The following is a 26896-nucleotide window of genomic DNA, read 5'->3' as shown; positions in this document are numbered from 1 at the left end:
GTGTGTACCTTAGTATATCAGTGCATATTTTAGTGTTTACGTGGGTGTGTCAGTATATGAATTAATATCTATGTAGGAGTGATATTGTATGGATCAGTAAGTGCCTGTGTATGTCAGTTTATGCATCAGCCTATCCGTGGGGGTGTCAGTTTATACATCAGTGTGTACCTGCATATGTTACTGTATGAATCAATGTAGATCTGGGCTGTCAGCCCAAGCATTAGAAGGACATGTTTTACCTCTTAATCACAAACCACACTGCTCTATGGCCTGCTTCCAACCTACCAAAGAGTTGACTTTTGTGTATGAAAGGGGGAATCTAACACTTGTCAAGCAGCTTTTCTAATACCAAGTTGAGCTGATAGTAAAACTGCAGACTGAGACTCACCAGTAGTAGGCTAGGCCTGAACCATGTTTAAAGGACTACTTGTTTGAATCAGCAATTAGATTATGAAAGTACTTGATAACATATAAGAGCGACTGTCTGTGGTCAACTAGATCTCATACTGCAGCTTACATACCTGCTGTCTGGATGTGTGCATGAATGTATAAGTGTCTCTTTCTGTGGCCGACTGGGTGTGTGAGTGGCTCTATCCTTTTATAAATACATATCACTGAGGAAGTTCAGTAGTAGGCCCAAACAATATTTAAAGGACTACTGATCTAGATGGGTAACTAGGTTGTGTCAGTAATTGCCTTCGTGTTTGGGTTAGTGTATCAGTCCCTCTATGGTAAGTAAGTCTGGCAGTATATATCTGACTCTTTTACTAAGTATATAGACCTGTACGTGTGCATGTAAGTGACTATATAAATTGTTTACTGGCTGTATTGATGAGGACAGGGGTATATAACTGTGTGTGCAACTACCTCCAGTACTACTGATATATAACTGCCCTCTGGGTGTGTGTGTTTGAATGTATAAATGGCTCTCTCAGTCTCTTACTGGGTGTGTGAGTGACTATCCTTTTGTTACGAGGTATATGAGTTGTAGTATGTGTAGTAGGCTGTATATATACCTGGGTATAGGGGTCTGTAAGTTGACATCCTAGTCAGTTGAACTCAGAATTGCATGTTTCACCTTCTAATGACAAAGCATCCTGCTCTACAGCCTACCTAAAGGTTGAATTTTGTGTGCTAAAAGGGGAGTCTGAGGCTTGTGAAGCACCTTTTTTTAATGCCAAGTGGAGCTAACAGTAAACCTGTACACTTGGGCTTACCAGTAGTAGGCCCGAACCATGTTTAAAGGACTACTTGTCTTAATGAGCAACTAGATTATGGAGAGTACTTGACTGCATATTGAAGTGACTGTATCAGTTACCCACTAGGTCTCATACTGCAGCATACATACCTGCTGTCTGGATGTGTGTATGAATGTATAAGTGGCTTTTTCTCTGTATGACTGGGTGTGTGAGTGGCTCTATCCTTTTATTTATATATCACTGAGGAAGTGCAGTAGTAGGCCCAAGCAATGTTTGAAGGACTACTTCTTTAGATGGATAACTGGGTTGTGTCAATAATTGTCTACATGTTTGAGTGAGGTTATCAGTCGCTCAAGTGTGAGCACTAGATCTTTAAGTAAATATGGCAGTATATATCTGGCTCTTTTAGTAAATATCAAGGTCTCTACATCTGTGTGTAAGTGACTACATACATTGTTTGCTTGCTGTATTGATCAGCACAGATGTATCTAACTTAGTGTGCAGCTGGCTCCAATACTGCAGGATACATAACTGCTGTCTGGGTTGTGCTTGAATGTATATGTGGCTCTCTCAGTGCCTGGCTGGAGTGAGTGATTCTATCATTTTGTTGTTAGGTATATGTGTTACAGAGTGCAGATATACTTGGGCATATGGGTGTGTAAGTGCACATCTAAGTCAGTTAAACTCAGAACATGTTTCACCTTTAAATCAAAAAGCACCCTACTGGAAGCCTGCCTACCTGAGGGTTGAGTTTTGTGTGCTAAAATGGGAGTCTGAGGCTTGTCAAGCAGCTTTTCTAATACCAAGTCAAGCTCACAGTAAAACTATACACTGAGGCTCACCAGTAGTAGGCCCGAACCATGGATGAAAGACTGCTTGTCTGAATGAACAACTAAGTTATGATAGTAGTTAGCTGCATATTGGAGTAACTGTATCAGTTGCCAACTAGTTGGAATACTGCAGCATACACACCTGCTGTCTGGATGTGTGCACAAATGTATAAGAGGCTCTTCCTGTGTCTGACTGGTTGTGTGAGGTGGCTGTAGCCTTTTATAAAAAGTTATCACTCAGGAAGTCCACTACTAGGCCCAAATCGTGTTTAAGGAACTACTTCTCTAGATGGGTAACATGGTTGGGTCACTAATTGCCTACATGTTTGAGTGAGTTTATCAGTCCCTCTATGGGTGAGCACCAGATGTGTAAGTAAATATGGCAGTAAATATATCTGGCTCTTTTAGTAAGTATATAGGCCTGTAAGCGTGGATGTAGGTGACTATATAAATTGTTTGCTGGCTGTTTTGACGAGTACAAGGGTATCTAACCATGTGTACAACTGGCTTCTATACTACTGTGTACGGAACTGCTCTTTGTGTGTGGGCTTGAATGTATAAGTGTCTCTCTGTGTCTGACTGGGTGTGTGAGTGATTCTATCCTTTTGTAATTAGGTCCATGAGTTGTAGTATGAGTAGTGGACTGCATATATATCTGGGCATAGTAGTCTGTAAACTGACATCTAAGTCAATTTGATGCTGCAGGACATATTACACCTTTTAATTACAAGGCTCTTTTATGGCTTACCTACAGCCTACCTGCGAGTTGAGTTTTGTGTGCTAAAAGGGGAGTGTAAAGCTTGTCAAGCAGTTTTTCTAATGCCCGTTCGAGCTAGCAGTAAAATTGTACAATCAGGCTTACCATTAGTAGGCCCAAACCATATTTAAAGGACAACTTGTCTGAGTGAGGAACTAGGTTATGAGAGTACTTGACTACATAGTGGAGTAGCTGTATCAGTTGCCAACTAGGTCTCATAGTGCAGCATACATAGGTGCTGTCTGGATGTGTGCATGAATGTATATGTGGCTTTTTTGGAGTCTGACTGGGTGTGTGAGTTGCTCTATCCTTTTATAAATGTGTATCGTGCAGGAAGGCCAGTAGTAGACCCAAGCCTTGTTTAAAGGACTACTTTTTTACAAAGGTAACTAAAGTGTGTCACTAATGTTTGAGTGAGTGTATTGGTCCCTCTAAGGGTGAGCACTAGATGTTTAAACACAGCAGTACATATCTGGCTTTTTTATTAAGTATATAGGCCTGCAAATGTGCATGTAACGGACTCTATAAATTGTTTGCTGGCTGTATTGATGAGTGCAAGAATACATAGCCATGTGTGCAACTGGCTCCAATACTGCTGTCTGGATGTGTGCATGAATTTATAAATGTCTCTTTCAGTGTCTAACTGGGTGTGCGAGTGACTCTGTTGTTTTGTTAGGTATATGACTTGCACTATGGGTAGCAGAGTGCATACATACCTGTGCCTACCAGTTTGCAAGTGAATGTCTAACTCAGTCAGAAGGATGTTTCACCTTTTACTCACAAATCACCCTGCTTCTTACCTACCTACAACCTACCTACTGGGTATGTTTTGTATAGGAAAAGAGGTGTGTAAACTTTGTCAAGCAGCTTTTCTAGTGCCAAATCGAGGTGACCGTAATACTGCATACTCCGACTCACCAGTAGTAGGCCCGAACCATGTTTAAATGTCTGCTTGTCTGAATGAGCAACTCGATTATGACAGTACTTGACAACGTATCCTAGTGACTTTATCAGTTGGCAAGTAGATCTGATACTGCAGCATATATAGCTGCTGTCTGGATGTGCACATGAAAGTATAAATGGCTCTTTCAGTGTATGACTGGGTATGCAAGTAGTCTGTCCTTTTGTAAATAGGTATATGACTTGCAGTATGGCTGGCAGAGTGCATAAATACTTGTGAATACAGGTCTGCAAGTGTACATCTAAGTCAGTCAAAGTCAGAAGCATGTTTCACCTTTTAATAAGAAAGCACCCTATACTAAGCCTACCTAATGGGTGAGTTTAGTGTGATAAAAGGAGAATCTAAGGATTGTCAAGCAAGTTGTGTAATGCCAGGTCAAGTTGACAGTATAATTGTACACTCAGACTCATCAGTAAACCTTGTTTGAAAGACTGCTTGTCTGAATGATCAAGGATAGTAGTTGAGTACATATTGGATAGACTATATCACTTACCAACTAGCTGTGATACAGCTGCATACATAGCTGGTGTCCGCATGTGTGCATGACTTTATACATTGCTTCTTAAGTGTCTGACTGGGTGTGTGAATGGATCTATTCTTTAATAAGTAGGTATGTGACTTGGAGTATGGGTGGGAGACTGTATATTAACTGTGTTTAGAGGTCTGCTAGTGCCCCTCTAACTCAGTGAAAGTCAGAAGGACATGTTTACTTTTTAAGGAGAAAAGACGCTGCTTTATCACCTAGCAACAAGAAAGCTGGGGTGTGAGTTTTGTGTAGAAAATGAGTTTAACACTTGGAAAAGTATATTTTAATGCCAAGATGAGCTAGCAATAAAAATCCACACTCTGGCTCTGCAGTAATACGTCCAAACCATATTTAAAGGACTACTTGTGCGAATGGGCAACTAGATTGTGTTAGTACTTCACTACATATTGGTGGAGGCTGTATCACTACCCAACCACCCTTGACACTGCTTCATGCATACTTCCTCTCGGTTGTGTGTATTAATGTGTAAGTGGCTCTTTCTGTGTTTAACCGGGTGTGTGAGTAGATGTAACCTTTTGTAAATAGGTATGTGAGTTGGAGTATGAGTTGGAGATTGCATATATAACTAGCCATATTGATGTGGACATGTACATCTAAGTTTGTGAAACTCAGTATGACATGTTCAATCTTTTAATCGCAAAGCACTCTATTCTGTGGTCTAGCTACAACCATGCTGAGGGGTACGTTTTCTATAGTAAAAGGAAACTGGAAGGCTTCTCAAGCAGGTTTTCTAATTCCAAGTAAAGCCTTTAGTTCTTTCTTTGATTATTATTCTATTTTTCTTTATTTTATTCACAAACCTATTTATATTCCTTCTTAGATTTCATCAATATGCTGCTCACTTTCTTTCATCTTGTATACATTATTGCCTTTACTAATGCATTTTACATTAAAGTACATTTTACTACACATACCTGTTAAGTGAGTTTGCTGGTGTGTGTGTTTGTCTCTCAGTATCAGTTAGAATTTAATCCCACTGAAAATGCTTAAAAAACAAGCAGAAGAATGTTACACCACTCTCATACAAGGCAACCATTAATGGAAACCTTTTCAACTTTGCTTTCAAGGTTAATCAATCAGAAAATCAATCAAGATCTTCCTATCATATTAAACTTATGTTGTACCACTTATGACTGGCTGCTTTAGTTGACTCTTTCCAGCACTCCTCAATAGTTAGTCCAATTTGATAGGGGTTTTGGCCGGATTGGTCGCGGCGCTAGCACAGGCCCTGTGTTACTCTGCAGCAGATCCACACACAAGTACATAATTCATTTTTTGATATATATTCCAGACTAATGTCATATACACACCTGTTTCCATTGAAACATACATTAATACGAAATAACAGTTTAAAATACATTTTTCCCACTAGAACTACAAAGTCGCAATCCAGGCTTTTTATACCCTTCCCCTCCATGCTCCTCTAGCTGTTCTACAATGGTAACATAGTCTGCAGCATTTTGCTGCAGAAGAAGGTCACAAATACATACCAGTTTCTGAGACCACCAAGCTTTTTTTTAAACCATGTTTAGCAGCTGTGGTTGCATTTTTGAAACAAAAAACATATCACAAACACCCATGCTTTTTAAAAAAAAAAGTTCCAAAGCCAATTTATCAGCTACTTACTTTTCACACAATATCACTACCTAGCTTTATGCACCAACATATTTACAACAACCATTAAAATGTGCTCTTTCAAATTGTAACTAATAGGCTCTATTTCAACTGCATTTCATTTCAAAACTGCCTTATTCAACTGCAGCCTTATCCTGTGTGGGACTCCAGTGTCCATCCAGAATGCTCAGAGTGTGGATTGTGGGGCATAGCTTTGTGTTTAGGGCCACAGAGAGTGCAATATAAAGTGGTATTGACTAGGACCTAGATTTATCTAGTGTGGATATTACTTGGGTTGGCCAGATAGGGTTAAAGTGGCATCAGTTGCTCCCTTTACTTGAATCCATTAAGGATTGCCAACATCCATGCCTCATGATTGTGCCCTGGGATGGCAGTGGCCTGGGCCCTCTTACTTGGAAATCTTAATGAAGGATACCTTTGCAAAATTAATGACACTTCTCCCACGCACTGCCTTTGTTTTTTCTAACACTTGCCAAAGTGGAAGTGGTCAAGTGAATTCTGTCCACAAATAGACAAATCCAGCAAACCTGGTAATAAAACTGTTTCTGCATCTCTCGGAGATCTTAACACGGGCTCTATATACCACGATAATTTACTATTTGATATTGATGGTATATACAGAAATTATGGAGTTCACCTAACAGACGTAGGCAACAGGGTGTTCCTGCAGACCTTGTAGTTATTACCTACACATCATAAACATAAAGGCTATTTTCATAGCCATTCCTTCTACCATAGATATATTTATTCGTTTTTTAATTCCTGACTTTTTAAATTTCAATTGGATTCAGGGATCCACCCGCGGATCTCAAACCACAAATAAAACATATATTATGGGTGTGAGTGTGAGAGGATGTGTCTGGGTGTGAGAGTGGTTGTGAGAATGTTTGGGTGTGACAGTGGGTGTGAGAGGGTGTGTATGGGTGTGAGAAGGCATGTCTGAGTGCAAGAGTGGGTATGAAAGTATATGTGATAGTGTCTGTGTGGGTGTGTCTGGGTGTGAGTGTGTCTGGGTGTGAGTGTGTGTGCCTAGGTGTGAGGGTGGGTGTGTCGGGAAGGAGGGAGATGGGTCGGTAATTCTTGATGACTTCGGGGTCCGCTTTGGGTTTATTAGCAAGGCGTTGACTTGAGCGTGCTGCCAGCTCTCTGGGAAAGTGGTGGTCTCGAAGGAGTTATTGATGATCATACGGAGTTGGGGGGGCGATGATGGGGCTCGCTTTGTTGAATACATGGTGGGGGCAGGGTTCAGAGGGAGATCCGGAGTGGATGGTGTCCTCGTCGTTGATGTGGGTCCAGGAGAGCAGGAGGTTGGTGTGGCTGGGTGCGTTGGGGTTGGTGGTGGCCGAGGTGGTAGTGAGGGGCGAGGAGTTGAAGCTGTCGTGGATTTCTGTGATCTTGCGATGGAAAAAGGTGGTGAGGGAGTTGCAGAGGTCTTGCGATGTAGGGGGGTCGATGGAGTATGACCTGGGGTTGGTGAGTTCTTTGATGATGCTGATGTGCTCTTTGCTGTTGTGGGTGTTGTTGATGCGATCTTTGTAGAAGGATCTTTTGGTGGTCAGGATGAGCTGGTGGTGATTAAGGATGGCTGTCTTGAGGGCGGCGTGGTTGCTCTCTGTTGGTTCGTGCGCCACTTCTTCTCAATTTTCCGGCACTCCCGCTTGGAGGCCTGAAGGTCGGCAGTGAACCCGATGGCCTTGGTGCTGGTGTGGTTTTGGAGGATTTCTTGGGCGGAGCGAGGGTGTTGGCGCAGTCGTCTATCCATTGTCTCAGGTTGAGGGCTGCTGTGTTGGGGTCGGTGGTGCTTCCAAGATCTTGTTCCAGCTGCGCAGGGGATTTGTTGTGGGCGGTGGTGAGTGGCGGGTTTCTGGAAGGTGAAGTGGACACAGCGGTGGTCGGTCCAGTGGAGTTTGGTGGTATGGCTGAAGGTGACGTGGCTGCTGGCGGAGAAGACGGGGGTCAAGTGTGTGGCCAGTGGAGTGGGTGGGCATCGGGACCAGTTGTTTGAGACCGAGGTTGGTGAGGTTGTCGATCAGAGCAGTGAAGTTGCTGTTGTTGGCGTTCTAGAGGTGAAAATTCAAGTCACCAAGGAGAATGTAGTCTGTAGAGGCAAGGGGCTTGGTGCTGATCATGTCGGTGATGGAGTCGCTGAACTGAGGTCGGGGGCCTGGCGGCCTGTAAATAAGGGTTCCTCTGAGGGTGGTGTTGGCGTTGATGTGGATCCGAAGTGTAAGCGTTCGGCGGCATCAAGGGTGTCATCGGTGTTGAGATTCTGATGGTGTTCTTGTGGACTATGGCGATTCCTCCTCCCGGTCTGTTAGTGCAGCCTCTGCGGTTGATCTTATAGCCCTCGGGGATGGCTATGGCGATGTCGGGTTCTGAGGAGGGAGTCATCCAGGTTTCGGTGAGGCAGGCGACATCTGGGGAAGATGAGGTGAGTAAGTCCCAGAGATCGACAGCGTGCTTGTGGATGGAGCGGGTGTTGAGGAGGATGCTTGTGGTTCTGGCGTGGCGCTTGACTGCTTGGGGGTAGGTGAAGCTTCAGATCCGACAGGAGAAGGGTCCGTGGGTGTGCCCCGGGGTGGCTTGGAAGCAGGCAGTGGAGAGGCCTTGGTTGAGGGCGTGGAGTTCGTTGGCACTGTAGTAGCGTCTGGCGGCGTAGGGAGAGCGCGGGCCAGGGGGTCTGGCGCTGGGCTGCGGTCCAGGTGCAGACCGGCTTGCCCCTGGCGCGCAAGCGGCGCAGCCACGCAGCGGCCGCCATTAAGAAGGGGAAGTGGGAGGGAGGAGCAGCTGGGTGGCGAGAGCAGTGGGCGAATGGGGGTGGGGCTGCAGTGGATGCAGCGGCAGGAAAGGGAAAAGAGAGAGCGGCTGAAAAAGCCGAATACAAGCAAAGGGAAGGGAAAAGAAGGCAAAAAGCAGTAAAAAGGCAAAAAAACACAAGGAAAGAAGGCAGAAAGCAAAAAAGCCCAAATGGCAAAAAGGCACAAAAGGAATTATAATAACAGGACAGACGCACAATACTTATGACAACCACTAGGCACCAGGGATGAGGCACAGGCGGGTTCCTGCGGGTGGTGGAGGGCCTCGAACTTGCAGCGAGGGCGGGGTAGAGGGCACGGAGGCAATCAGGAGGAGGAGGAGCTGCATGGTGTGAAGAGTGAAACCCAACCTAAAATCAGGTAAGGTGTCACTCTGTGCACCGCGCCGCGGGCACCATTAAGAAGGGGAGGTGGGAGGGAGGAGCAGATAGGAGGCGGGAGCGGTGGGCGAATGGGGGCGCGAGGGGTGCGGGCCGCAGGGGACGCATCAGCGGGAAAGGAGAGAGCGGCTGAAAAAGCCAAAAACAAGCGAAGGCAAAGGAAAAGAAGGCAAAAAGTAGTAGAAAGGCAAAAAACAAGGAAAGAAGGCAGAAAGCAAAAAGGCACAAAAGAAAATACAGTAGCAGGACAGACACACAATACTTATGGCAACCACTAGGCACCAGCGATGAGGCGCAGGCGGGTGCCTGAGGGTGGTGGAGGGCCTCGAACTCGCAGCAAGGTCGGGGTAGAGGGCACAGAGACAGTCAGGAGGAGCTGCGTGGCGTGAGGAGTGAAACCCAACCTAAAATCAGGTCAGGGGTCACCACTGATAGCATCTGGTAGGAATCCCTCTGATAACCTTGTCTGCATGAGATGTATTTATAAAGGTCTTGTAGGACCCCTGACACGGGTATGTTACCAAACAATAGATAAGAAGGCATGCTTGGGACTGCAACTATACAAACCATTCCCTCAAAAAGTACTTTAAGTTTCTGTCACACGTAAGTGGGAAAGGGACATGATGTGTATATCTACGTATATCACTTGTCTTTGATGCTGATAGTGACGCCTTCACAGAGTGACACTGATAACGTGAAATGAAAACTTATTCCTAACTATAAACATAGCAGTCATCACAGAATTAAATTTAATAAATGTGCTAAAACAGAGCAGGCTAAGTAGGTTAAAAGTCACTAGGTGACTGGGGCACAGACATGCAAGCCAAAAGGCTAAACGATCTCCTGGTTCCCAATAAAACTAAGTAGGATCCACTACAGTACATAACATTTTATCATACAGTTACTTGCATGTGAAAGACCAATACATTAGTTGTAGAAAATATTGTTCTTTTCAGCTGTGTGTGTTACCCTACTCCCACACCCACTGACTCCCGCTACCATTGTTCTCAGGATCAGTTTCAAAACTTTATGTACTTCCACCACTGATCCCAAGTCTGTGAACTGCTCATGAAGACATATTTATTTTATCTGTGCAGCATATCCCAGCGAGTCACCAAGATATGCTGCACAGATAAGAAGAGCCGGTCCCGAGTCCTCTTGACAAAAATAAGTAGGGAGGAGGACCGGAGGGAGTTCATGTCTCACCTGTCAGTCTTGCATACATTCCTATAGGAAGAACCAAACTGTGGTACGAGGGCAAGGAGGCACCCAAATATGGGAAAAACAGTCCTTGCAGAAGTGTTGGTATCACTCATGACATCGGCCTTCTGCAAGGAACAAAAACAAAACTGCTCTTCTTCCACCTCCACAGAGGCATATAAGGGCACGTTACTACTTGCATTGTACAGGCAAACATTAGCCACTCATCAATAAAAAGGTTAAAAGTGACAACAGTGAATATGGGAAATGTACTCAAAAGATTTCTCTTCTGATAGTCAGTGTGGCAAAAATTGTAAGCATCTCGCTTCATAAATGTTACAGCAGACAAATAGTGACAGGAAGGCTGCTGGAAGCTTTGTGTGTCACTGTAGGTCAAATAGGAAATTCGAAAACTGACTCTTTGAGTCATTTCTGGGAAGCCTGGGTTCAAAGCAGACAGGCTCAATTCCTTCATCAGACAGCAGGGCAGTCCTTCTGAATCAGGGTTGTGAAGGTGCCACATTTATACCTGGTGTTAGCCTTTGTATGGGGGCAAACCCTGGCCTACTCTCAAAGTGGTTCTTGTTAGTTCTTCCCTTGGGTTTGGCTCTAAAATGTCAAGGGTGACAAAGGCAAGAGCAGGCCTGATATCAGGTTCCTTTGTGTGTGCCGCAGGCAGGGTCATTTGAAGTGTAATAAGGGCAGGCATAGCCCCTCCCTAGCCATCCAGTCAGGACGAGCCACTGTCTCTACAACCAGGCCCCTGTTATTCGCACACAACCCATAACAGGAGAGAGATTCACAGTCATGTGACCCTGAACTTTAGCAGAAAGGAAAATGCCAACTTTCCAAAACAGACACTCTCAGAATAATAATCTAAAATTTGTCTTCACCAGTAAAAGTAAAAAGTATTTTAAATTACAATTTTAAATTACAATTCAGATGAGTAGAATAAGCATTTCTGTATGTGTTCCCAAACTGGAGTTATCACTCATTAAGTGTAATAAGGTAACAGAGTCTTAGTCTATGGGAGAGATAGGCTTTCCACAGTGAAAAACTAGGAGTTTTTTTTACTGTCGGGCCTTTTTTTTTTTTAAACGAAGCGCCCTGTCCTATAAGCCTATAGGGCCTACCTTAGGGATTATTATACATATTAGAAATAACATTTAGGCTTGACAAAAGCTTTATTCTGCAAGTCAAAACTGCAGTTTAAAACTGCTCTACAGGCTGCAGAGGCATTCCTGATGCATGTTTTACAGGGAGTGCAGAATTATTAGGCAAGTTGTATTTTTGAGGATTAATTTTATTATTGAACAACAACCATGTTCTCAATGAACCCAAAAAACTCATTAATATCAAAGCTGAATATTTTTGGAAGTAGTTTTTAGTTTGTTTTTAGTTTTAGCTATGTTAGGGGGATATCTGTGTGTGCAGGTGACTATTACTGTGCATAATTATTAGGCAACTTAACAAAAAAAAATATATACCCATTTCAATTATTTATTATTACCAGTGAAACCAATATAACATCTCAACATTCACAAATATACATTTCTGACATTCAAAAACAAAACAAAAACAAATCAGTGACCAATATAGCCACCTTTCTTTGCAAGGACACTCAAAAGCCTACCATCCATGGATTCTGTCAGTGTTTTGATCTGTTCACCATCAACATTGCGTGCAGCAGCAACCACAGCCTCCCAGACACTGTTCAGAGAGGTGTACTGTTTTCCCTCCTTGTAAATCTCACATTTGATGATGGACCACAGGTTCTCAATGGGGTTCAGATCAGGTGAACAAGGAGGCCATGTCATTAGATTTCCTTCTTTTATACCCTTTCTTGCCAGCCACGCTGTGGAGTACTTGGACGCGTGTGATGGAGCATTGTCCTGCATGAAAATCATGTTTTTCTTGAAGGATGCAGACTTCTTCCTGTACCACTGCTTGAAGAAGGTGTCTTCCAGGAACTGGCAGTAGGACTGGGAGTTGAGCTTGACTCCATCCTCAACCCGAAAAGGCCCCACAAGCTCATCTTTGATGATACCAGCCCAAACCAGTACTCCACCTCCACCTTGCTGGCGTCTGAGTCGGACTGGAGCTCTCTGCCCTTTACCAATCCAGCCACGGGCCCATCCATCTGGCCCATCAAGACTCACTCTCATTTCATCAGTCCATAAAACCTTAGAAAAATCAGTCTTGAGATATTTCTTGGCCCAGTCTTGACGTTTCAGCTTGTGTGTCTTGTTCAGTGGTGGTCGTCTTTCAGCCTTTCTTACCTTGGCCATGTCTCTGGGTATTGCACACCTTGTGCTTTTGGGCACTCCAGTGATGTTGCAGCTCTGAAATATGGCCAAACTGGTGGCAAGTGGCATCGTGGCAGCTGCACGCTTGACTTTTCTCAGTTCATGGGCAGTTATTTTGCGCCTTGGTTTTTCCACACGCTTCTTGCAACCCTGTTGACTATTTTGAATGAAACGCTTGATTGTTCGATGATCACGCTTCAGAAGCTTTGCAATTTTAAGAGTGCTGCATCCCTCTGCAAGATATCTCACTATTTATGACTTTTCTGAGCCTGTCAAGTCCTTCTTTTGACCCATTTTGCCAAAGGAAAGGAAGTTGCCTAATAATTATGCACACCTGATATAGGGTGTTGATGTCATTAGACCACACCCCTTCTCATTACAGAGATGCACATCACCTAATATGCTTAATTGGTAGTAGGCTTTCGAGCCTATACAGCTTGGAGTAAGACAACATGCATAAAGAGGATGATGTGGTCAAAATACTCATTTGCCTAATAATTCTGCACTCCCTGTATAGTGCTACTTTGGTGGGTGGCACAATGAGTGCTGCAGCCCACTTGCAGCATTTAATTTGCAGGCACTGGGTACATGTAGTACCATTTACTAGGGACTTATAAGTAAATAGATGTGGAAACTGTGATTATGTCAGTTTACCATGTTTAAGGGAGAGAGCACTAGCACTTTGTCACTGGGTTTTGGGAGGATTCCTGACAGCTGTCTGAGATAGATTCATGTTTCTCCTGGTTTAAGGTGGTCTGAAACCTTGGATTTCAGTTTGATAGAGAACCATAACATTTAAGCTGCTGTGTTGCATACATTCGCCCACGCCTAGGCTTAGGAAAATAATGACCTTCCTGACTGACTCCAGTAAAAGGCTGTCCCTCTTTCCAGTAGACTGATGCCCTTTATTTTATTCACAGTCAGGCCTGCCTTTAACGGGTTCTGCATAATATAGAGTGACGTATGGTAACCCCCCCACTGGTTATTAAAAGCAAGATATAGTCTTACATACGTTCCTTATAAGCAGTTTGATCATATACGTTGTCTAGCCTTGGTAGCCCAAGAAAGGCGTGTTGCAATAGGTGTAAGCAGATCTCATAAACCTGCACTCGTCTGGGCAGAAGTAGATTAGTCTCTTAAAGGTCAAATATTTCTTGGACATTCGCATCTTTCTTTCCTCTCAGTGTCAATAAGTGTTAACAGATGATTTCTTCTCTTACAAACATTACGTAACATAACAAGCTATAACAGAATCTTATTTCACTGTCACACAGTGGTAAAAACACCTGTTATTGACTGCTTGATCAGATCAAAGAGTATGTTTTGCACTGTGAGAACAGCCTGCATTAGGTGGTGGACACGGTGAGGATGGGCAACACTGGGGGGGACAGGAATACACAAGATAACATGTACATGGGCTTCTCTGCTGTATCCCATCTTTGTGATGCACCCTGCCAATACTTCCCACCTACGAAGGACAGATAAATTAACAGATTTCCCCCCCCCCTGCACTCCCTCCCCTACACCTTTGGCTCACTCTCACCTCGTTCCTTACTGGCCCATTAAAAATGGAAATAGCCATGTCTCTTCTTATTCAGCCTCTGACCTCTGCCATTCAGCATCTGACTTTGACCTCTCTCCCAAAACTACACCATTATAACTGTTCCATACTCTCTGTGAAGTATAGGAGCGAGTACCATGGGCGGCGCTTGGAAATGTCTATTTTTCTGAGCATTGAGTAACTGACACATTCTGTTTACACACATGCGTACCAATGGCATTGCCCAGCATTAGCAAAGAAGTGCTATTACATACCTCAGGCGTTGCGTTGGTGACCATGTGATACTTACAGATTGTGGAGAAACACATTTGTTTCTGTCCATAGAGAAAAGGAATCAAAGTATGAATCTTGCTGATGTGATGGCGTGTAAATTGACTTCATGTTTTGAATAAAGACTTGTTTCTGATTTATTACACAGATTCACTTATTCGACATTAATGTTCCTGGGAAAATTTGCTTTCAGGAGTCTGAAACACTGAGTCCTGGAGACAGTTTCTCGGTGTTTGACACACGTGAGTATGGGGGAATCATTTTCTACAGTAACTTAAATGGTGTGATATTTGCTGTTTTTTGTAAGCATGGCATGACCTAAGACCGTCGTGCAATAATGGGCCCACACACAAGCCTGTGTAGCATAGAAGGCCATTTTATTAGGGCAGGCTTGTAGTCATCAAATTCATCATAATCAAATACATTTCATTCCTCACTAATACATAGTTTCCTGACATCCTCCTCCTTAACGAGTACCAAACTTTGCAACAGTTCCACTGAACAAATTAACTCACTTTCCTCACAACATCATCTTTATCTTCCATTCTCATACCTTGCCTTGCAGTACCGAATCTCTCTCACTCCGCTTACCAGCCATTTCCAAACAAACTCCCTTTCTCCAACAAACTCCTCTTTATCCCACTCTGTCTTAACCTCCCTCTGAGGGATGCATACACCCGCACCCCACTCTCCATCCCCTCTCAAAAGCGCCAACCAGGAATACCCAACTTATTTGTAAGTGCTATCAAGAAGGGAAGGATACCAAAATATTCTCATACCAATGAAAACATAAATTAACCACTGGGATTTTTTTATTTTAGACACTCACAATTATATGTACAATTTTTTGTTTTTCTCACTCCTACTTCCAACCACACTCCTATGGTCTATACTGCTGACTTAATGAACGACACTGAAACATATATATACAAATTACATCACAACAAGAATTATCATAAATAAAAATACATGAACATCAATTTCCAGACGTAAGGTACTGGGTGCAACAGCTCTCAAAGCTTCCAACAGAATTTGGAGAAGTGGGCTGCCGAGCGTTTTATAATGGGCAGTCCTCTATTCGAGGTAGTGATGATATATACCAACACATATTGTAAATTGTTTGTACTAAATAGGTGTGGTACAGTGCACTATCTGCATCTTGCAGTTCATCAGTTTGTAAAACTCCTCGGGTAGTTGGTCGACGCGTTTCGGCCCTCCTTCTATGGGCCTCATCAGGAAATAGGAATTAGTACCTTTATAGAAATATCAAAGATGTACATTCATGGTGCTGATTATGCCTATACCATCAGCAATATCACCAGGGGCATAAACCACCCTGTTCACCTGTAAGTACAATCTTCACCTTGTGACTAAATTTCATTTTGTGCTTAGAATTAAATTTTCTGTGATGCTTGTTAAAAATGTTTGGCAAGATAGTACACTATACTGCATCTATTTAGTACGAACAATTTACAACACTTGTTGCTATATATCATCACTACCTCAAATAGAGGCCTGCCCATTATAAAACACTCGGAAGCCCACTTCTACGAATTGTGTTGGAGGCTTTGAGTGCTCTGTTGCACCCAGTACCTTATGTCTGGAAATTGATGTTCCTGTATTTTGTTAAGGATTTTTGTTGTTGTGATGTAATTTGTGTATATATATGTTTCAGTGTCGTTCATTAAGTCAGCACTATAGACCATAGGAGTGTGGTAGGCAGTAAGAGTGAGACAAAGTGAGAAAAACAGAAAATTGTCCATATAATTGTGTGTGTCTAAAATAAAAAAAATCCCAGTGATTAATTTGTTTTCACTGGTATGTAGAATATTGTTTTATCCTTCCCTTCTTGATACCACTTATATATTAGTTGTGTCAGCTCAGGTATAAGTGGGGTTACAAGGGCCTTCCCCCCCCTTGTTTTGGGCACCAGGAAAACCCCGACAAGCTGTTTTCCTGCCCCACCCAAAAAATAAACGATAATCTCAAGATTCAGAAAAAAGATTCTCACTTCCCACACCCCACTTTGTCATTTCACATGCTTGCGCGCGTACCTCCGGTACATAAAAAGAATACCCAGATTTTGACAAATGGACGTCAGCCACTCTGAACCAAAACCCTTCCTCTCCTTTTGTGTAAGAATTAATACTTCTACTCCAATAAACTGACAAAATAACTTAATTGCTCTATTCAATTTTGTATGAGCTATATCCACTCCTGTATGCTTCATGACACCCCTCCAAAATCTTTGTGCTACAAATATGGTCCAAACCACATTTGTTCCTACCCCATCTTTCTAATTAAAATTAGATCATCTTCCATTTGTTTCAGTAAAGTAAACCTAGATAAAGCCACCATATCAATTTCCTACAGGTGAATAAACAACATATGAGGACATCCTCTAGAAACAAAAAGTTCAGATAATCTTGAAGTCAAACAGCCCCACCTCATTCCACTTTTTTCTGTCCATACCACTTCATGCCTGCTACATGGAAGGCCCAAAGATCTCCCATAAATGCGTTGCTCTGCAAATTGTGCTGAACAGTGAATAAAATAATGGTCTATGATCCAGGAAAAACATGCTGGTTCAGCTGTGCAACCTACACAAAAAGTACACGAAGACATTAAATATGAAATGAAACTATTATCTTCTGCATCTTTGTAACAACTAGAATTCTGTCTACGAATTCTCTTAAACACTTGATCTGAAAACCCCAACCTGGCTACCTGCATAGCTGACCCAATCAAGGAAGAATGGATCCAGTGTTTTTCTTTTCCCAACCGAAAAGGCACAACACCATTCTTATGACTTCCAACAAGTTGGAGGGCATCATGCGAGACCCATCTCTGACAGGATATCTCTACCACTTTCTGTCCTGGTCAAATAAAAAAACATTGCCATTCCATCACTGGGAAAAGCTCAGGCCCCTTGGGGAGCCAAATCCACCTGCCCTCCCCTTCTGATCCGATTTTGAGCTTCTCAACCCAATCCTCAGGCATTCTGTTTCTCAGAAAACTTCACTATACAGCAAACCTGCATGTTTACTGGAATCTAGCAGCTCAGAAACTCTAAGTGCACCAAAAAATATCCATACCATATCCAAACTAAAACATTTTGCTTCAAACGCATCATAATAGCAACTAGGCAATTCAGCCAGGAACTGAGCAAATAAATATGTAGTAACTGGTTCCCTCGGCTTCTCCTTATGACCCTGTTCTCTACCTCAACCACTCAAAATTCCCTTACTCACCAGCTGCAGGATCGTATCCCCACCATAATTTCCCATAAAAATGAAGTGCCAGCTATTTTCCTGGCAACAGAAGAATGCGACAAACCATTGTCTATTAAACACATACCAAACTCAATAATGTCACCCTCCCTTTCATTGTGACACATGTGAATCATTGTGCTTGAACCATCTGAATGTTAAACATTCTTACCAAGCTTGCAGATAAGACTTTTTTTATAGAGTGTGAAATCGATCTCTCTACTTATCTAGCCACTCTTATTCCTCCCAGGCCCACGTGTTAAGTGGTAACTCTATCTTATTTTCTTCTCCACCTGGGGCAAACTTGCAAAAACACTGCCACTGCAAACAAGATAAAACGTCTGCTATGTTATTGTTCACTCCAGGCACATGTCTAGCTTTGAAAACAATGTTAATTTGTAAACACAAAAGCATACGTCTCCTCAGTAGTCTCGGAACTCTCTGAGCATTGCCTTTTTACCATTTACTAAAGCCACTAGATTTCTGTTGTTAGCATTAAACATACCCTTATGGTTAGCTATTCACCATACGCAGATAGTCATTGCAATTAATAGTGTAAGAAATTCCAGGAAGGCTATTCTTCTTTCCTGTTGCAACTAGTGTGGTGGTCATGCCTCAGCACACCATCTCAGAATTTTTCAAAACCTTTTGATCCTGCTGCATCTGAAATAATTTCCCCTTTGCAATTTGTTTCATCAGCCATAAAGCAAATGGGAACCCCGTTAAAGTCAGAAAGGAATGTTCTCCAAATGCATAAATCAGCTCTTACACTCATGAATATTTTTACTCTGTGGTGTGGTAACAACATCCCGCCAATGCAAAGCCGAGGTGCCTACAAAATGTGCGACCAGCTCTAACCACTCTGTAAGTGAAATTCAAATATCCAAGAAGTTTCGGCATTGTGCATAGTGTCACCTTACGTTCCTCAATGATGGAGTCAAAAACTTCTGAATCTCATTCATCTTAGCTTGGCAATCATTAATATCCTTTTCAGTTCTATTCCTAAGAAGGGCAAGTAAGAAGTTGGCCCTGCGGTTTTGTCATCTGATAATGGGACACCTAAATCTTGTGCCAGAGTTTCAAAACAAAATAAATGATGTTGATGTTTCCCAGACCCAGCTCTTTCTACAAAAATAAAATCATCTGAGTAGCGACAAACCAGCTTATAGCCACTAGAAAATGAAAGTTAAAAACCACTGCAAGAAAGTGCTAAACATTTCAAAAAGAGCAAGAAATTGCAGATCACATGGGCAGAACTTTGTCCACACAAATGGCACCATTAAACTGCATGCCCAACAAGGAGAAATCTGATGGGTGAATTGGCAGCAGGTGGAAAGCTGATTCTGTGTCGCTCTTTGCTAATTCAGTTCCCATAAACCCACAGCAGTAAAGTAAAAACATTTCAACAACAGACATAAAATCCCATCAACACTAGAGAAAAACAGGCTGAAAACACATTATCTGTCTGACCACAGTGTAGCCTTCTCTTTTGAGAAAATTAGGTGATTTAGCATTTCTTGTTCTTTGTATAAACCATGTTGACATTATTCTCCACAAAGATAAGAGAGAAACTCATTCACCACCTGACATGAACTCAGAAGGCGATTCTAACAATCATACTGTTGGACCTGGCTTTTTGGCAGGGTCATCCCAAAACTTTTTGCCTCCTTCCTCCTATTTTTTTTGACCTGTTGTTGTTGGCTTTTGAACTCTGGGCACTTTACCACTGCTAACCAGTGCTAAAGAGCATATGCTCTCTGTGTAAATTGAACTGTTGATTGGTTTATCCATGATTGGCTATTTAATTTACTTGAAAGACCCTAGTAGAGTGCTCTATATGTGCCTAGGGCCTGTAGATTAAATGCTAATAGTGGGCCTGTAGCACTGGTTGTGCCACCCACTTCAGTAGCCGCTTAACCTTGTCTCAGGCCTGCCATTGCAAGGACTGTGTGTGCAGTTTCACTGCCACTTCGACTTGACATTTAAAAGTACTTGCCAAGCCTAAAACTCCCCTTTTTCTACATATGTCACCCCTAAAGTGTGCCCTGGGTAACCCCTAGAGCAGGGTGCTGTGTGGGTAAAAGGCAGGACATGTACCTGTGCAGTGTATATGTCCTGGTAGTGTAAAGCTCCTAAATTTGTTTTTTCACTACTGTGAGGCCTGCTCCCTTCATAGGCTAACATTGGGGCTGCCCTCATACATTGTCGAAGTGGCAACTGCTGATCTGAAAGGAGCAGGAAGGTCATATTTAGTATGGCCAGAATGGTAATACAAAATCCTGCTGACTGGTGAAGTCGGATTTAATATTACTATTCTAGAAATGCCACTTTTAGAAAGTGAGCATTTCTTTGCACTTAAATCTTTCTGTGCCTTACAATCCACGTCTGGCTAGGTTTAGTTGACAGCTCCTTGTGCATTCACTCAGACACACCCCAAACACAGGGTACTCAGCCTCACTTGCATACATCTGCATTTTGAATGGGTCTTCCTGGGCTGGGAGGGTGGAGGGCCTGCTCTCACACAAAGGACTGCCACACCCCCTACTGGGACCTTGGCAGACACGATTGAACTGAAAGGGGACCTGGTGCATTTCTTAGCCACTCTTTGAAGTCACCCCCATCTGGTAATCCCGCGAACCACAGAAGGAGACTGCCGCGCTCCGGAAAACGACGCTCGACTTCCCCGCGTGAAAAATAACAACGCAAGTCCATGTGTGAAGTGGCGAAACCGACGCGCACACCATTTTTCCACGTATCTCCTCCTCTGCGGCCCTTTGCGGAGATTTTTCACTTTAAACCAGGTACTTTGTGCTTGAAAGAGACTTTGTTTGCTTTTTAAAGACACTTCATATCACTTTTCAGTGATATCTTTACAAATTCATATTGCATCTTTGATCGTTTTGACCTGCAGATACCCAGATAAATATTATATATTTTTCTAAACACTGTGTTGTGTATTTTTGTGGTGCTATATTATGTTATTGTATGATTTATTGCACAAATACTTTACACATTGCCTTCTAAGTTAAGCCTGACTGCTTGTGCCAAGCTACCAGAGGGTGGGCACAGGATAATTTGGATTGTGTGTGACTTACCCTGACTAGAGTGAGGGTTCTTGCTTGGACAGAGGGTAACCTGACTGCCAACAAAAAAAACCATTTCTAACACATACCATATTGTGTTATACAACAATATTATATTGTACACATTAGGGCAGATAAAACTACACACACTATCTCAACACAAAGATGCCACTTTCAGATTTGAGTTTACTGCCAGTAACTGGTGCGGAAATGACAGCCTTTGTATCGTTAATAGAATGTAGACGTTCGACTACATTTAACACAACACAGAAGGCTTATATTATGCTTGTTCAAAGTTTACCAAGCATTACTTAAACATTTGATCAGTCGGTTTAAAATGAAACTCCTTAAAGAAGGACTTCCCTGACCAGACCATGCCTCAAAATATCATCTAATCTGGCACTGGCCTATACAGCTTTTGATTCCATTACACTTTGATCCTTGAGGTTTAAAAAAAAAAGCTGGAGCATCTGTACGCACTTGCTGTATCATCCATCCAACAATCCTGGCTTGTGTGCAGTATGACCCTGGCACCTGTGGTTTCTAATAGAAATGAAAGTTGCTCCGACACTGGGACCGACACTCCTCAAGATCAAAAATATGATGAGTAAAATAGGCTGCGGAGTTGGCTCTACTTTTAAATAGGAGACGGTTCGCTATTATCTGAATGTCATCCTCACCAGATTTGAGGAATTGAGTTAAAGACATGACCGATTGGTAAACTCCTGAATGGATACACGTGAAATGAATGTGCACAGATACCAACTTCACAGAGGATTTGTCTGATGTTTTTACGAGCATCGACACAGCTTGAGGACAAATTCCTTCTATGATTCAGTTGGCAACACTGCAAAGTAGATACCTCAAAATAGGAGCACAATTTAATTTTATCATTCAAAACTGCTGAGTGAAAAATCTGCTTTGTGTATTTGCCTACATACGAGGGATATATCCATACCAATAAGCTCCTGCACACATAACTATTGACTCATGATGTAACTGTGCCTAATCTGTTATCTAATTATTAAAAGACATTTGGGAAGAAAAGGTTGCTTTGAGCAACAGGGTCACAGTTCCTTCGCTCATTCTTTGTAGTCTACGAGACATAGGATCACATATAATTTTGGTCTTCGGTAAAAGGCAGGTTTTTCTTTTCTTACACTGTCGGACCACAGTTATTAGCTCTGCGAATAAATAAAATGGCATAAATGAAGACCTCACATCCAATCATTTTTTTCATAACATTAGGTAAGTCAAGGTTATCTGCTCTCCAAATCAGCCTCATATGAGCATAAATTATTATTGAGCTTGTTTAGGAAAAAACAACCCACCTTGTACACTACCAAGAAATGTTAATACCGGACATCTCAGCAGGCAGACTGTTTTTTCAACTGCAATAATCAGCACTTCTGTGGGTGTTCTCACACTGTGGTGTCCTGCACACATTCATGTCCAGTGGAAGTAGTCATATATTTTGCAGGCTTTGGCTTTCTGCAACATAACATTGAAGATTTGATCCAGGGCCAGTGTGTCAGGATGCAGAGCGTATTAAAAACACCAGTGATTCGTTAGTGACTTGTAACCTTTGGACATACTTGGAAGCCATGGCACCCTAATTAAACCTTCAGCCTCTCTTGAATTGTCACGTATTCTCCAGTGAGACCTAAAACCCTAAATGCCACGTGTCAGTCTTGTGTCCATTAATAGTGGGTGTTGCAGACCAGGGGCTGCCTTTTGGAGACTGTTTGAATGGGGAAGCTGAATTGGAGATTCCAAAAAACTCTCACAAAGAAACTGATGTCTTATTATTGCATGAGGAGTCTGTGCAGACTGGGAAAATGTATGATTCAGATTCTGTCCTTAATCTAAGAGGAAGGTATCCATCCTGCCACCCCTGTTTCCGGTCTCCAACTGTAAAAAATAAATAAAATTTAAAAATAAGTCCGCTCAATGTTCATCGTAGATGCAAATGAATCCACTATGGTGAGAGCCACACCAGTTTAAGGCAATAAAAATCTTGGAAGCCTTCCTGAAATTGTTTTACTATGTGAGATAGCTTTAGTGCCATTTGACAACCATCTTGGTGACACCTGGGAGGTGTTCATCTTACATAAAACGTTGATTCCCCAACCAGTACTGCCCGGTCAGACCACAACCAGAATATGAGAGATAATCCCTCACAGACGAGTGTTATAATGAACCTCCAAGAAATTGCCCATTGTTACAAGTAAGCAGCAATTCCCTCTCCCTTTTTTAATGATCTGACTGCAAAAGAGCCTGCCATAAGTTCTAGATCCCTTTTTACATGAAGTTTCAGCTCTGGAGGGGACATCTTGCTCACGGTACTGATGAAACTACATCAGCTTCATCTGTACTTGCTTGTGTCTGACTGTATCATAAGATTCAGAGGCTTCTAATAGGATCACATATATTCCAGATGCCTTTGCAATCAGCTGAGTTCCATTAAAGCCTTCTTGGGTAGTGGGATATCCCCACCTGTAAGGCATCACCTGTCCCAATGGTGAATTTTCGACCTCTGAAAGCTCTGTACTCTAAATGTGTCAGGAAAATCACCTTGATGGGTTTGTTCCAGAACAAACCGTTCAGGGAAACTTTCCTCTTTCAGAAATCTAGATGAATCTCTGACTAAAGTGAACCTTCCCACCCAAGAGACTCAATGTCACTTGCACTGTATTTACTATAAATTTTAAAAAATCGGGGCCCTGATGTAGAAAACTATTTTGTAATCACAAACTCATAGGGTTTGCCACTACAAAATGACTTTTTTCTGTCTATAAAAATCCTTTCTGATTTGCAAAATGGGGTTTGCGACAGATTCTGAATTACATTTAAGAGGGAGTGGGAAATGGGTGTCCCAACCTACTTGTGAGTCATATTGGTATATGTCAATAATGTGCGACTACAATTGTAATTGCAAACTATTGATCACTTACAGACATCTAAAAGGAGGTGATAGCTGGTTTGGAAAGGGGAATGTATACCCTAAGGACACCTGCCCCTTTGAGAATTCTGTTTGTTGACTTCAGGGTGAGCAGACTGTGGCCCTAGAGACTTATCTACACTTTGATAGCATTTTCAGATAAAATCAGTTTCCTAATTAGTTTATAATTAGCCTGGACCCTCCGACCACCCAAGACTCCTGCACACCTGACCCCCTCCCTACCCCCTATTCCCTCCAACAACGGACGAGACCTGCTCAATCATGAGCAGCATCCACTCCAGAGCCCCTACCGACCCCTGCCCCCACTACATCTTCAACAAGGCCAGCAAAATCTCAATCGCGCCTGAACTCTGCAAGACCATCAGCTGCTCCCTACAGTCAGCAACCTATCCAGAAGACTGGAAGCATGCCAAGATCCGACTTCTCCTGAAGAAACCCACAGCCAACCCAACAGATCTAAAGAACTACCTCCTCATCTTGCTGCTGTCCTTCCCAACTAAGGTCGCCGAGAAAGCAATCAGCACTCAGCTACACCAATACATTGAGGACAACAACATCCTGGACGTCTCCCAATCAGAATTCTGAACTAACTACAGCACCAAAACCGCCCTGCTCCCCGCCACAGACGACATCTGCTCCCTCCTAGACCACGGACATACAGCAGCCCTCATCCTACTTGATCTTTCAGTCTCCTTTGATACAGTATCCCACCCTGTGCGCTAGGCTCCACGCGGCAAGGTCATTCAATGGATACATTCCTTCCTGGCAGGCAGAACCCAAAGTCAGACACCCACCACACCGGTTAGAACCTACGGACATCAGCTGTGTAGTACCCCAAGGATCATCGCTTAGCCCCACACTGTTTAATGTCTACATGACCCCGCTCTCCCCTATCATCAGGAACTATGGCATGAACATAGTCTCCTACGCAGATGACACCAAGCTGATCACTTCCCTGTCTGAGAACTCCTCAACAGCCAAGAAGAATTTCAGGGACGGGATGTAAACAGTCGCCACTTGGATGAGGGAGAGCTGCCTCAAGCTGAACTCTGACAAAACCGAGATCCTCATCATGGGACCTAACTCCTCAGCCTGGTACGACTCCTGGTGGCCCTCAACACTTGTTGTGCTCCCCACCTCCACTGACCACGCACGTATCCTCAGCTTCATCTTCGACTCAACGGTCACCATGACCAGACAGGTCATCTCCGTTGCCTCCACCTGCTTACACACCCTCGGACTCCTACGAAAGATCTTCAGATGGATACCAGCTAACTGCTGGAAAACTGTGACACATGCACTAATCATGAGTAGACTTGACTACGGCAATGCCCTCTTTGCTGGAACCGTCAAGAAGAACCTGAGCAGGTTGCAACAAATTCGGAACGCTGCCGCCAGACTCGTCCAAAATTTTCCCCATCGAGAGCACATCACAGAACCATGAAAAACCTCCACTGGCTCACCAGCGAGAAGAGAATCAATTTCAAACTCCTCGTGCACGCCTACAGAGCCCTCCACAACAACAGGCCAAGCTACCTCAACCACCACATCACCTGGTACTCCCCTTCCAGACCCCTCCATTCATCTCAGCAGTCACTCACCAACGTAACTCTGCATAAAGAAGTCATCGGCAGGAGGAATATCTTTCACATACCTGGCAGCCAAAATTTGGAACACCTTACCCCTTCATCTCAGACAGACGCCATTGCCCCTTCAGTTAGGAAGGACCTCAAGACCTGGCTTTTCAACTGATCTCTGAAGACATACCCCATAGCGCCTTAGGACCCTATGGGTGAGTAGTGCGCTTTAAAACATATGATTGATGATTGATATCGTACATAATCTGATTCAGCAGACTAAAGGTAGGGAGCAGTCGGAAGTTCAATACATGTCTGGAGTTCCTACGTGTAACTACACAGATGCCCCCATCCCTCCCACTTCTTCTGTTTTCCGCTGTACCAACCATAACCCATCTTTCCACAACTATGGCTTTCTTAGTACGCAACTTATGACATTATATCATACACCCATCAAGTACCCAAATCTTGAAGCATACCTCAGAAAGAGAATCATACTTTAACAATTACCTTTGCGGCGGGGCGCACCGCAGCTCTGCACCTATCTCATCACACATCACTTATCCCTCATGTAGCTAAAACGATTTTTTTTTTTAAATCCGTGCTTTTTCACTTCGAAATTGAGCAGCCTTCATTTGAGTGATTTTTAATTACCAGTCTGCAGACAGTCCGTCCAGCCAAATTCGTTTAATCATTTCCGAAAATGCCGGAAGTCAGCTAGTGTATCCCTGGGTTTCCTTTCCCTTTAGACACATGTAAGATATGCTTCTGTGAATGAAAATATATTTCTGTTCTGCTTTCATAAATTCACGGCTGTTTGTCTAATGTAATATGAGTAAAAGGCAGAGATGGCTTCCAAAGGTTTATGGCTCACTTATCACTCTGTTTTTGGGTGATCATGGAGAATTTAGGAACTGGTGTTTGTCGAGAGTATTGACCAAAATCCACATACAATGAAGGAATAATTTGGAGAGCGTAGGACCGGAAGTAAGAAACTACTTTCGTAGGCATGAAATCAAGCCATGTTTAGTGCAGATAAGGAGAGTTGGAACTGGAATCAGAAAGACTGTAGTGAACGTAAAGCGTTGTCCTTGGTATCTTTAAAGGGGAAAATAGATGAGACCAAATTAGCTACAAATGTGTGCTTCTTTCTGTTGTCATTTATCTTGTCTTATCACCCCTTCTGTAACTTGAAAAGATGTATCTTCAGGACAGTTGCCACCTGGCTTGTTTTCTAATGTTGTACAAAAACATTAGGAAAATAACTTGAAGCTATCATATCTTCCCGTATCAGTACATACACCAAACAGTAAATATTAGAGAAAGCACTTTAACGCGTCCTCTATAGCTGCTTTAATGACCCTTGACTGATAGTAAGTCAGAAAAGTAATTTTGCAAATTAATACAGATTTTTGTTTATACAAAGTCCTGGCCTTTGCAGACTCTTGAAACAAACAGAGGGCCAATGTTTTTCTTTTGGAAAGGTGGTAAACCTTGTCTTCAGCTTTTTCTGAAAGCTAGGTTGCCAGGTAATGAATGTTCT

At 42.9% G+C, this 26896-nt stretch overlaps 1 protein-coding gene across 2 annotated transcripts in view; it reads left to right on the top strand.

Moving 5' to 3' along the window:
• Positions 1-26896, top strand: part of NIT2 (nitrilase family member 2) — a 367129-nt gene that overhangs the window by 198744 nt on the left and 141489 nt on the right. For both annotated transcript variants that reach the window (XM_069204751.1, XM_069204749.1), the window contains exon 5: positions 14611-14704. In XM_069204751.1, coding sequence (XP_069060852.1) covers positions 14611-14704 — 94 coding nt within the window. The remainder of the gene's footprint in view (positions 1-14610; positions 14705-26896) is intronic.

The sequence above is a fragment of the Pleurodeles waltl genome, chromosome 8 (genome assembly GCF_031143425.1).
Source record: "Pleurodeles waltl isolate 20211129_DDA chromosome 8, aPleWal1.hap1.20221129, whole genome shotgun sequence".
In the NCBI taxonomy this organism is placed as follows: domain Eukaryota; kingdom Metazoa; phylum Chordata; class Amphibia; order Caudata; family Salamandridae; genus Pleurodeles; species Pleurodeles waltl.
This window is presented reverse-complemented; position numbering and strand designations above follow the sequence as displayed.